We start from the raw sequence: 13,833 nt of genomic DNA, 5'->3' as shown, positions 1-13,833 counted from the left end.
TGACAAAGCAACATGATAAATTCACATTATTACTAATTTTCCATTAATAATTTCACTCCAAAATAGTCTGTAAACTGTCAAGACTACGATATTGTCAGATTTTATATGCAGTCTTCTAAGGCAATTCCAACTGAATCAATCCAAACAGATCTTGGTCTTCCTATGGGCCTTTCACCCATAGAGACTGATATCGAACACTTGTGTTGCAAACATTTATTCTTCAATTCTGTTTAAGTGACTATATATTATTATTATACAGGCACCTCCACTCAAAACTGACTCTGACAACACATTCCACTCATTCACGACTCTCCAAGCAAAAACTCTAGTCCTCACACCCCCACACCTTTATTCAACTTCCAGGGATGACCACTTGTTCTTCCACATACCTGCAATCTATCCTCATAGGAAACATTCTACAGGCCACTCACCTTTGAATCTGCTCCACTCCACTGCTTCCTCATCCTCAAGAAACCCAGAGGATCATACTTGAGCACAGTAATCCAGATATGGTCATGTCAAGGCCTTATAAAGAGGAATGACAACTTTCTTTTCTCTACTTGTTAATGTGCTCTTCAACATCCAAGTAATTTTATGGGCTATTGCTAAGGTAGTCCATAACGCTCTAAACTCTAACTCTCTGTTTACCACCACCTCTAAATCTCTAGCTTCACCTATTTTCTGGAGTAGAGGGCCATCAATGTGATACATGGCTTGTAATCTATTTATCCCAAAATGCATAACTTTACATTTCTTGACATTAAACTGACATCCATTAACATTTGCCCATACTGACAGCTTATTTAAATTGTCCTGCAAGCTCTATACATCACCTTGATTAATTAGTACTCTACCTAATTTCACATCATCGGCAAAAAATTGCATATTTCCTTTCAGGTAATTTCTATATCATTTATGTACAAATGAAACAGCAATGGTTCCAGCTTCAAAACTTGTGACACATGACTAGTCATCTGTTTTTGCCTCAATTCTGCCCCTCCATATACCAGTTTTTGATATCTGTCCAGCAGCCATCCTCTTATCCACTTAATTGGTGTCATATCCATCTCCATTTGTTCTAATATGTGTAACAGAGTTCCATGTGGTATTCTGTCAAATGCCTTTGCAAAATCCAGCAAATCATTGTATAGCCATTTCCTTTATCCAACTCAGCTGTTACTCTATTATAAAAAGTTAGTAAATTACTAAGGCATGATCAACCCTTCACAAAGCCATGTTGACTCTCATACAGTATCATATTTTTATCTGCCCATTCTTGAATTCTCTTTTTTAGCAATTTTTCTAGATCACCACCCATGAGATACTGGTTGGTCTATAATTTGCTACTGCAGTCTCAGAACCTCTCTTATGCAGAGGAATTATTTTGCCCACTTTCCACTCCCTTGGAATTCTAATAGAGCTGAGACTAAACAGCCTAGTATTGCAAAACCTATCTAATCCCACAGCAGTATTTACATTGAGATTCTGCAATATCCTAAGAACCTCCAATTTCTTCATCTCTGTTCCCATATTAGGGTATGTCACATAGGTTAAAGCAGTAACCACACTAGAATCACATATCCTTGCAAAGTGGTCACCCAGTAACGCAACTATTTTATCTGCTTCTATGTCCCAGTGACCATCATCACTCATTAAGGTTAATCTTCCAGAGTCATTCTTCCTTTTATTTGCCACATAACGAAAGAACTCTTTGGAATTTCCTTTGGCCTGCTCGGCTAGATTCTTCTCATAATTAGAGCTGCCCATAATAATAATAATAATAATAATCTGATTTTGCCTTCATTGCTATGCTGGTCACCTTTCTTGCCTGAGCCTTGTACTGTTCATGAGTTTGCTGGTCACTTTTCTCTTTATATATCCTCCACAGCATTTTCTTCTTCTGCAGCTCGTGCTTAATGAGATTACTCATCTATCCAACTTTTAACCAATTAACCCTCCTTACTCTAGGTACACAATTTACTACTGCTTCCTCTAGATGACCCTTAACTATATCCCATGCACTACTAACATTCTTACTTTGCTGTGATTACGACAGCCTAAGTATGTCATAATCACCTGCCTTGTAGTTCCACAAATACCTTCTTGATAGAATATTCCTCATGTTTTATAATCTCTCAAGTCAAGACTGCATTGGTCACTTTCACCAATTGGAGGCGATGTTGTCACCTTGGTTATGGATAGCTCTTCTGAACCTATGACCAGGTCCAATACTCTACCCCCCCCCTCCATCACATGCTGCCTTAAGTAATCATCTCTCATTAGGTGTAAAAATTCTATTTCATTTGTCATGTGATCTTTCTTCATTCCAGTTTATATCTCCATAGTTCAAAGTCCCCCATAATAATCACTCGACCTGTATCTAATTTGGCGATGCACGTCTTCCAGATCACCTGTGGAACTTCCTGGCCTATAGCAACAACCAACTGTATATTTTGTCGTACTGGTCTTAATCTTATACCAGACTGCTTCAAATGAACACCACCCTCCCGCCTGTCCCCTATTCTTTTTGGTTACAATTCATCTGCTATCATCAGCAGTAGTAATCTTCCCTCATCCTATCTTCTCTGAAAATACTAAACCCCCTTCACATTCAATCCCTGTAACTACATCATCTGCTGTTAGGCAAGTTTCACTAATGCCTATAACTTATGGCGAGGATGCACTAACCAATGCGAAAAACTCCTCGTTCTTGTTCCTGATACTTCTGGCATTAGTATATAGAAACCGCAACATCCTTTTAGTTCCCCATCCACCTTTACTTTCTAAATTGACTACCCTATTCAATATTTTTGCTTCAGAGACTAGATTCCTCACCTAGTCATTCTCACACTCACTCGCTTCATGGGTGCCTTCACACAAACTCACTTGCTTCCATTCTAATTACTTAAGTTTCCTTGAATTTGCACCTCAGCATGCTCTGTGAACAAAGCTCTCTCTCTCTCCAGACACCTAACACCAAAATCATTCAGATGCAGTCCATCTGCATTGCATAAATCCTTCTTTTTGTCAAACAGAGACCATAGATCTACAAATTCTACATCATTTTGACCTGGTTGGACGAGTGGTTAGCATATCCGCTCTCCAGCTAAAAGGCTGCAGGTTCAATTCCTGCTGTGGGCCTGGATGTTTGTGATTGTCTGTGAAAATACTACTGGTGGTGGGCAGTAGATGGCTTTGGTGTAGTTGCAGTTTGTTGTAGTTGGTGGATTGAGTGGAGATGGAGAGGTGTAGAGTAAGTGCCCTCCCTCTATGCCTCTATGAATCTTTGAACTCCCTGGAGGTGTCACGTAATAATAATAATTCCTTTTGCACAATCTACATAGACTCATTGGCTATCAATGCCCTCCTCAGTTCACCTTTATCATAGCGTGGTAGGAGATTTACAATTCTCAATAGAGAATCTGTAGAGTAAGTGCCCTCCCTTTATGCCTCTATGAATCTTTGAACTCCCTGGAGGTGTCACGTAATAATAATAATTCCTTTTGCACAATCTACATAGACTCATTGGCTATCAATGCCCTCCTCAGTTCACCTTTATCATAGCATGGTAGGAGATTTACAATTCTCAATAGAGAATCTACAGATTCTCTATTGAGAATGTAGATGAAGTTCCAAAATATTTCTAGTTCTCGTCTTTTTATTTCAAATTGTCATGAAAAATTTGCTACAGCTCTTATAAGTTTAGTTAAAGAATCCTGGAGACTTACTGGGTTTAGGAGTATATCATCTGCATAAAGCAAAGAACTAAGTTTGGTATCTCTGATTCTAATATCAGGATTAATTCCAATTTTTCATAATTTGATCCATCCATATAGATGATGAGTAAGAGTGAACTCTCTCATACCTGATTTTACATCAAACTATCTTCCCACACTTCCTATAATTCTAATTGCTGACTCATAACTTAAGTAGAGACTATGTATTGCTCTGAACAATGTTCCATTAACCTCACAGTGTTCTGAATAGCTTTTATCTTGGCACCTTGTCACATTCTTTTTCTATATTCACAAAACTTATAGATCCTCATTATATTTCTGAAATTTCTCAATTATTTGTTGTAAAGTGAATATGTGGTCATGATAACCTCTATTTGGCCCTAACCCAACTTGGTCTTCTCCAACTTTTTCCTTCTTCTTAGCCTCTTTTCAAGTATGCTTGCAAGAATCTTACCTGGAATACTTAACAGAAATTCCTCTGTAACTGTTATTCAGTGTTATGTCTGTTTTTCTTTTGTAGATGAGAACATTACTCAACTCAACTAGAATTCAACCTTTTAATAATTCCTTCAAATTATGCAGCGTACCCACTGTAAAACTATATCTCATTTTTGAGCATTTTTGGTCACATAGCATCTACTTCATTTGTCCTTAAATATTTCAAGATTTTGATAGCTTTTTCTACCTCAAGTCTTGATATGTGCTCATGCCTGCATTTGTCATGAATATTTTCTACTACTGTTCTGTCACTGCTTATTTTTATTTAACAGTCTTTCGAAGTAATTATTCCAAATATCCCGAATATCTTTAATTTCAGTTTTCAGGTCACCTTTATCATCTGATCCTTTTACTAAATCCTTTCCTTCATTTTTAAGCTTCTTCAATACTCTCTAGAACACTCTCAATCTTTCTGATATTTATCTTCTACACTCTTATTAAATTCTTCTCATGGCTTTTGTTTAGCTACTTTTACATGCATAGTTTGGGTCTCTTATATTTTTCTCTCTATTTACTTAGGGCATGTCAACTTACTTGTAGGACTTTTGATTGCTTTGCTTTTCCAGGACTGTTGCATTAACTCATTACATTCACCATAGAGTTCTGATTTTTCTACCCTTGCAGACAACTTCACTACATGCATTCCTAGCCAAATTAATCAATGTTTTCTTCAGAGTTTGTCACTAAGATTCTGAGGTTTAGCTCTTGTTTGCAAATGCTTTCATTTTTTCTTGATTAATATTGGTATAACTGAGTCTGCATTTTAACTCAACTTTAATTCTTTTTACTTTCTTACATACACACAGACACAAATACGAGCCAAAACATTATGACCCCCCTATCTTGTACAGGAAATCCTCATTTCATATTTTCACTCTTTACAAAGATTCAAATCAAAGAACATTTAAAAATCAACAGCAAAAAATTAAAAATATAAACAACAAAACAAAAGCATAAACACAGTATGTCGGCAGTGTTTGCGATTATCTTTTGTTTTGTATTCTATGGCACTGGAGATTACAAAACTACTTGTTTATGCATAAGGACTGATAAAAAGTGAAAGTTCTAGCAATCCATGCAGCGTGGTTCATGGTGGACCAAAACAAAAACAAATTGTTTTGTTGTTTATGTTTTTATTTTTTAAAACCATAAACCAGAGCTTTCCAAACTGTGTGTCGCGACATGTTAGTGTGTCGGCTGCAGTATGAAGGTGTGTCGTGCAAACATAAAGCATTAAACAGAATAATCGCTGAAAATTTCCACAGCAGAATCCATTTTGCAAAGTACTGGTATGACTTTTAGTTAGTGCTGTTAAAGAAGATATTTGGTTAACTGCTCGGAAACCCCCCCCCCCCCTCCCTAAGTCTATACCGACTTGCATGCAATCATCACCATCAGTTTCGTTTTCGTTGGGGTTTTCTATAGTTCATTCAAGTATGAGTGACAGTAAATGTAAAGAGAAGCTAAATTGTGCAGAGCCGCACTAAGGAGTCCCAAAATTACTTTATTTTAAATAGAATGTAATTGCAAGATGTTTTATGTTCTAGAATTTAAATTTCACTTTCAAAATTATATATACAAACTATCTTTTAATTATTTTTAACCTTTAAGAATATTTCATATCAATATATTTCGATAAATAATGGGGAATAAATGCAGCCGAATTCATCCTTGTTTAACCAGAGATTAAACAAGTTTAACCTCTGCTTTGCTAATAGACTGTGTCGTGCCCTCAAGACAAGAGTATAGTCTAACTATATCACGCAACCTTTAAAGGAGTTATATGATATTTGATCTTATCAAATATCAAAAGGAGTTGCTTGTTATAGTAATGATGGGATCAGTTTTAAAAGAAGTGATTAACCACTTACTATAAATAGTGAATTTTTATTAACCCGGTATCGGATGAACAGGAAGAGATTTTTAAATAAACCTTCTAAAAGTTATACAAAATATAATTGTAAAAGCATATACTTAAACTACATCTGATCTGGCCACGTGACCCATGAGAGGCACATCAGACTGAATTACTGTGCCACGAAATTATGTTTGTCTAAAAAGTGTGTCACCAACATGAAAAGTTTGGAAAGCACTGCCATAAACAATTAAAAAAATATATAAAAATTGGGATTGGGATCCTAATCCCTTCATAAAATGAGGCCTTCCTGTAGTATGTTGAGCCCCCTTTTTTGTGATAACCACTTGTACTCGTCTTGGCATTGCCACCTTGGCTATGGAAGGTGTCCAAGACAACCAGATGGATCTATGATCATCAGTCCCCCCCCCCCCCCCCCAACAATATAGAACTATAAAAACCTTGGTCCACTAGACAAATTAATTTGCTCAGATAATACTGCATGTACCACAGAACTCACCTACATAAAAAACACATTTTATGGCCAATTGCTACACCTTTCACCACATAAAAACAATTCTAACACCAAACATTTCCCCAACTTCCAAATATAGATTACAGTAAATTCATCACCATCTCTCATATTCGTGGTGTCTCCAAGATCTTAAAAAAGCACAATCTTGTAGCCACTTAACTGCACAGAAAGCTAGCAACCCTTATCTGCCCCCCCCCCCCTAAGGACCAACTATAACCAATGGTTTAACTTGGAATGTATCAGGTAAATCCAGTGGTTATAGTGATATCCTGCAGATGCAACTGATGCAACTCTTCAAACTATAGCCAAACAGGCAGGAACAGCCAACATCATATATCAGAACATCAGGACTATATCAGCTTCCACCACTATGGCTTCTCAAGATTAGCAGACCATGCCCTGGATATCCAGCACAGGATCCATTGGAAAAAAGCCACCTTACTCCACTGAAGCAAATTTAAATTTGAGAAGCTTTACCTTAAATTTTCTGCAGCTCTTACCAACTATCCCAACCTAAACAAATATGGCTGTATTAAGTTGCCTCTCATACGGGAAACTCTCAACTGTAGATATTCAACCTAATGGCCAAGAACACCCAACCATAGTCAATAGATGGCATAATTACAGGACTTGAGATCAGCCTGTATCTCTCCTGTTCCATCTGTGTTACTGAAGTGTGCTTGATACCAATGTATTAATACCTGAAGATGCCAATTTAACTTTGGCAAAAATAGGAAGAAATAATTAAAATTTTTAGTTATTATTTAGTCTACATTGCCAATTTCCTGAAACAACACAATGCATGATAATCAAGTATAAGCTTATATACCAGGAGAACTTCAACTCTATCTGCTATTACCCCCAAGTCCCTAGCCTCATGAGTTTCCTAAAATTCAGTACCATCAATGTGATATGCAGTGTGAATCTTTTCAATCCAAAGTAAATAACCTTACATTTTGCAACATTAAACTGATGACCATTATCCTTTTCCCAGAATTCCAATTTATTTAAATCATCCTACAGGATATCTACATCACCTTTATCAACTACTGCCTTCTGTAGTTTTGCATCATCATCATCAGCAAAGAACTGAATATCCCCCTTAAAACATTCTATATATACCATTAATACATTAAGTGAAGAGTAGTAGCCCTACTACAGAACTCTGAAGCACTCCTTTAGTCACCATCATTCTCCTAGACTGAGGTCAACCATATACAAATCTGTCAGCCATCCCCCCTTATTCATGCTACCAGTTTCATATCCATTCCCATTTGCATCAACTTCTGTAATAGTTTTCCATGTAGTATTTTGTTAAATGCCTTTGCAAAGCCCAACAACATGATGTAGCCATTTCCCTTATCTAATCCTGCTATTACTTTTTTATAAAATGTGAGTAAATTATTAAAGACAGATATTTTCCAAAGCTATGATGCCAACCATAGAGTATCGTACTCCTATCTACCCACCCTCTGTTGGATTTTACCTTTAATCAAATTTTTAAATACTTTAACCACCACCACTATGATATTAATCGGTCTGTAATTTGCTACTTCTGTCTTGAAGCCACTTGTAACAGAACAATCAAACCTTGCCGGAACTGATATTTAGACTGAACAATTTCATCAGAGGCACTGTCGATTCTCTTGCACATTTGATTCGCATAGCACATGGGCTGACATGTCATCCATTGGTGTATTCACACTGATATTTTTCAATATGCTGAGGTACCTTCTGTACATCTATCTCAATTCTGACATTGTCTCTCTCTCACATCAGTAACTGTAAAATCTTCACATGAATACTTCTTAAAAAAAAAAAAAACTCTTTTGGATTTACTTTGTTTAGCTAATTTTCTTTCATTATCTGATTTTGCCTTTCCTAAAATTCAGTACCATCAATATGATATGCAGTGTGCATCTTTTCAACCCATTGTTAATAACCACACTAGTCACCCTTCTTGCTTGCACTCTGTACTGCTCGCGAGTATGCTGATCACTTTTTTCTTTATACCTTCCAGAATGCCCCCACCCCCAAAGTTCTTGCTTTACATCTCTACTCAACCACTTAACCACAAATTGGTTTATCCTCCTGACTGTGGGTACACAGTCTGATACTGCTTCAGTCCCTGACTATTTCCCATGCACTACTGGCATTCTTTCCTCGAAGCTTCTTGAGCTATTGGAACTGCTCCAAGGTGCCTCCTATGTCCATAATCGCCAGCTTTATAGATCCTTTCTTGATAGAGAATTCCAGATATTGAGCAACCTCACAGAATAAGACTGCATGGTCACTCTCCCCAACCTGGTCAGAGTGTCTACCTTAGTTATGGATAGATCTACTGATGCTATTATTGGTGAAAAAAAAAAAAATCTCCACTGGTGCGAAAAATTATGTGGAGATTTTTTTTCCCAGTTACATAATTCAGACTCTTAAGCAACACCACTTAAGAATTTCAAATATTTGGCTTTGAAAGAATAATGGATTTTTAACATCCATTAATTCAGTAAGAATTGGAGTTTTTTTAATTTTTTAATTGCATTAGTTGCACAACATACAGAGGGTTAGTAGATAATTTTGTTTATAAATATTTCTGTGAATTTGTAATGAGCTATAGCTTATTATAATATACTGTAAGCTCCAGTAGAGCTTACAATATACTACAGGTAACAACTGTGTTAGAATTGTATACATCTTTTACTATCTTATAGTTTTTGTTATGTGTCAAGATTCACATTTTTTCCTTACTAAGAAAACTCATTCAAGTGTGAAATCTGTAAACATTCTCTAAAATGATTTCTAACTAGGATTATAAATAAAGAAGACTTAATTTAGGAAAACAGTAAACTTTTAAAGAGCTAGTGTACATTATTTTATAACAATTGTTTCATAAAATAAATGACCACAACCACTTCCCTTGCTTGATGACTGATAAAAATAAAATTATAGAAGTCTCTCTTATTTTCTCCTGTTATTAACAACAAAATATAATTATAAGATAAGAGGACTAGAAATATAAAAATATATTTATATGTTTAGTGTAATATGTCTAAGCTAAAGTTACAGCCATCCAGAATACTATAAGGAGCCATGTGTTTCTTGCTTTCAATAACACTGGCTGAGATACAGCTATGCATATGAACTAATCTAGTTAAATGTTATTAATGTGATGTATCATTAAACTTCCCAATGAAGAAAAGTGATGGTTTGTGCTTAAATTTAAATTCTGGTCTCTATCATTAATGATAGAGGTTATGACAGATGTGAAAGGCATATAGATCTGAATAAATCAGTCAAAGCCAATAAATAAATTTTCATATTTCACATTATTAAAGTAACTGGCTGAAAATAAAATAAAATAAAAATATTTATTAAAGTGCAAATAGATTTTAAGACAAAAAAAGCCTTTAAAATAATGTGCATCATGCACAATAAAAATGAATATATGAGAGATAAACCTCAAAGAAATAAAAGCAATATGGAAAGAATGTTACCAAGCTCTATTCAAGTTGATTATTTAAATCATTCACTGCAATTAGTTATAGCAATTTAACAGTGATCAGATTACTAGTCTGACCCCTGCTGAACAAAGAATAGAAACACTGGATTCTTCAATGAGTAATGTATTATTTAGTGAAAAGCATAAAGTTTTATTATCAGTGAAAAAAAAAAAAAAATTGCTGCTCTTGTTTAGCATTTTTAACATGGAGGATAGCAAACCAATTCATGCGACAGGCCAGCATGTCAAATATAATTATATTTGACATGCTGGCCTGCCATTCAGATGATCGACCTGAAGCATTCAACAATATTTGTTAACCCTTGTCACACTGCTCAAGAAAGGATGTCTTGACCTGGATAATCAAGATCAAAATTCATTAGAGAATTTGTAATCTGATTAAATGCTCAGATTGATAAATAATAATCAAGTAATTGCTATGAATTATGATAATGCCACTCAAGTCATGAGGCAGATCAGTCATGTCTGCAGACTGCCTATGTTCTTTGGCTAGTTTGTTTCATAAGATGGGAAGGGGAGGGGATTCAATCTATGGAAACAGATACTCCACAATATAAGCTTCTATCTTAACACAAGAGAAATAAAAGAGCCCTGGATAAAGCCCAGAACCAAGGTCTTTCCCCACCCCTTCCCCAAAGACCTGAGGAAGGGGTGGGGAAAGACCTTGGTTCATTTTCTGTGAAGATATGCCATAATATACTAGAGACCATTCTTTGAATTATGTAATATTTGTATCATCATTATTATTATCCTCCTCCACTACACATACACCAGAACTGGAAATGCATATTACTGACTTGCAGTTGTAAAAATGTGGATTTAGTTTTTAATCACGGGCATTTATAAAACCAGTATTCTGAAATAGTTAAAGCACCCAATGAATTCCACTGACGCATGGTACTGTTCTTTTGTCCACAGAAACAAAGTTCAAAAGTTTTAAAAGGCAAATGCTACGTTACTTGACTAAAAAAACTTAATGGATATTTATTATTATTGTTCCTTTGAATAACATCTTGTCACAAAGCCTTTTAGACTCTTTTCTTCTGTAATTCTGTGACACATTTTTATTTGCTAGATAATTTAAGAAATGCAGTTTCTGGATGGACATTGCAAGACATAACACAGTCCATTCTCACTATAGAGAGCCCATAGGGAATACACTAATGGTTTGTTATAATGAATTTTCTTTTGAATAGTATAATTACTATATGACCTCTGTCAGGACTTTTCAGTAGTCTGTTTTCATGTGAGATATAGTGAGAGCTGACTGTAATCACAACACTGACTTAAACTTCATCTGCATAAATGCATTTATACTATTTTATTGTATTTTCTGTGGAAAAAATAAACAAAAAAAATTAAGTCACTAGAACACAGTTGAAAAAAATTAATTACCATCATGGAGAGAGAAAAATTGTACAGATGGCTAGACACCTTCGGAGAAACTGGTCCATTCATTAAAAGACAATTAACTGCTGACTGAGAGATAGCATTCCCGACAACTGAGGACGGTGGAGGACTATTAGGAGGGGCTAGTGTCTGACCTGTTCCAGAAGCTGCTGTACTATACAGAGCAGAGTTACTTAAAGCATTATTTAAAGTATTGTTGACAGAAGATTTGCTCCCACTCTCCAGACTGGCAACTGCAGAATAGTTTGTACATGATGATATATTATTAACAGGAGTGTGATGCTGACTTGAACCCATAGAGAGAGACATCTGATCCATGATGGCCGTTGCAAATGAAGATCCACATGTTGAGCCAGTTGACTGGTAGCTGCAGTTACTGCTTGGACTGTTTGTTGCAGGACTTTGATCCACACAGTTCATCTGTTTAAATTCTGAGCTGATCACTAAAAGAAAGAAAGAAACAGCAAAATGAAAGTGCTCTTCTTTTTGTCTAAACTTTTAATTGAAACAGCAATTTACTGTTTATTGCTACCTTATAATAAAAAAAAAGTGCACTAATGCTCTATTTCAGTAACCTACTTTCTTCGATATTGTATAAAACAGTTCATGAACAATCAAGTTCAAAAGAATGATTTATGAGATAAACCAAGGGGTCTGACAGGGATGTCCCCTCCCAGTAACTCTTTTTAATATCTACTTAAATGAAATAATAATAAAATGGAATAAAAATTTACATCAAGGAATTAAACTTTCTCCTACAGTGAACTTAAACACTCTCCTTTTTGCCGATGACCAAATAATAATTACAAATTCTGAAGATAACTTACAGAAAGCTATTTTAGATCTAAATGAGATATCCAAAGATTATGGTATGATAATATCAACAGAAAAATCAAAAACTATGGCCTTTAAAGGACAAGATCCAGCAAGATCTAAAATAGTAATAGATAACAAGATCTTAGAACAGGTGAATTCATTTAACTAGCTAGGATGTATGATCACATATGAAAATGAAAAAGATATAAACGTAAAAATTGCAAAATATTTAAAAATAACAGGTGTAATTAACTCTATATTTAAACCAAACCTAGTTCAAAAACAAACCAGACTAAAAGTATACAATCCATTAGCCCTACCAGTCTTAATGTATAGAAGCAAAATCTGGACAATAAAACAAAAAGACAAACAAAGATTAATAACAGCAGAAACTAAGTTTACGAGAAAAACTGCAAAGTATACCCTATTTGATCACAAAAGAAACGAAGAAATTATGAAAGAATTAAACCAAGAACCAGTAATAGAAAAAATTAAAAAATATAAACATAAATGAATGGAACACGTTTAAAGAATGAAAACAGAAAGATTACCAAAACAAGCCTTAAAGTACAAGCCATTAGGAAAAAGAAAACCAGGACATCCTCTTAAACGATGACTTCTAAGGCCGGAAAACAGGCCATGCTAGGCTTAAATCCTTGATACACATGATGATGATGATTTTTCACAATGAACTGACTTGCCCATGAAATAATTCTTAGTTTAAATTAAACTCTATACCATATGTACCATTTCATATTTGTGAGTGAACATGTGTTCAAAAACGAACATCTGTAATAATCCAGGTCAGAATCATTTTGTCTAAAGCCCTCTCTAATCCATAGTTTATTCCTCACAGGTAAATAAATATTTATGTACTGAATGATTATTTTGTTCTGTGTACCAATTTTAGTAATAAATGATCTTCTAAACTACCTAATAAACAATGATATAATAAATCTCTCCTTCCTTATTACTATGAATTTACTATCTGGAACAACAGAAACCTTAGGTTTCACATAGCCCCAAATAGTCAATTTAAATAAAGAGACAACCCATAACCACATTATAAAAGATTACAGACTAAAATATATAAATAAGAAGGAAATCAAAACACTAAGCTATACATGGTGTTGAAATCAGTTTTAACATATGGAACAAAACATTGATTGACGACTAAAGACCACATACATATAATTCTGAGAAAAATTAGGAGTGAGCATCAATGACAACATCATATAAAAAATGAAGATACTGGCAAGGATTCTGCATTCAAAGATGTGTGTGATGATAATGAGTTAAACAATGAGAGAAGAAAGGTTAGCGAAGGAAATGTTTAATGCTTAATAGCAGGAAAAAGACCCAAAGGAAGATCAAGATCCAGGTAGAGTGATGCAAATCATTAGAAGAAAACAAGTGCAAGATCTGGCAGTATTAGAGACCTGACAAATAATTGATTAATATA

General features: G+C 35.0%; 1 protein-coding gene across 4 annotated transcripts in view; it reads right to left on the bottom strand.

Annotated features, from left to right (window-relative positions):
- Positions 1 to 13,833, bottom strand: part of LOC150109062 (CCR4-NOT transcription complex subunit 3-like) — a 436,445-nt gene that overhangs the window by 126,009 nt on the left and 296,603 nt on the right. For all 4 annotated transcript variants that reach the window (XM_090405199.1, XM_090405207.1, XM_090405214.1 and 1 more), the window contains one exon: positions 11,541 to 11,998. In XM_090405199.1, the coding sequence (XP_090261325.1) occupies positions 11,541 to 11,998 (458 nt within the window). The remainder of the gene's footprint in view (positions 1 to 11,540; positions 11,999 to 13,833) is intronic.

This window comes from Typopeltis vanoorti, chromosome 2 (genome assembly GCF_054136105.1).
Source record: "Typopeltis vanoorti isolate ZY-2024b chromosome 2, IOZ_Tvanoo_1.0, whole genome shotgun sequence".
Lineage (NCBI taxonomy): Eukaryota > Metazoa > Arthropoda > Arachnida > Uropygi > Thelyphonidae > Typopeltis > Typopeltis vanoorti.
This window is presented reverse-complemented; position numbering and strand designations above follow the sequence as displayed.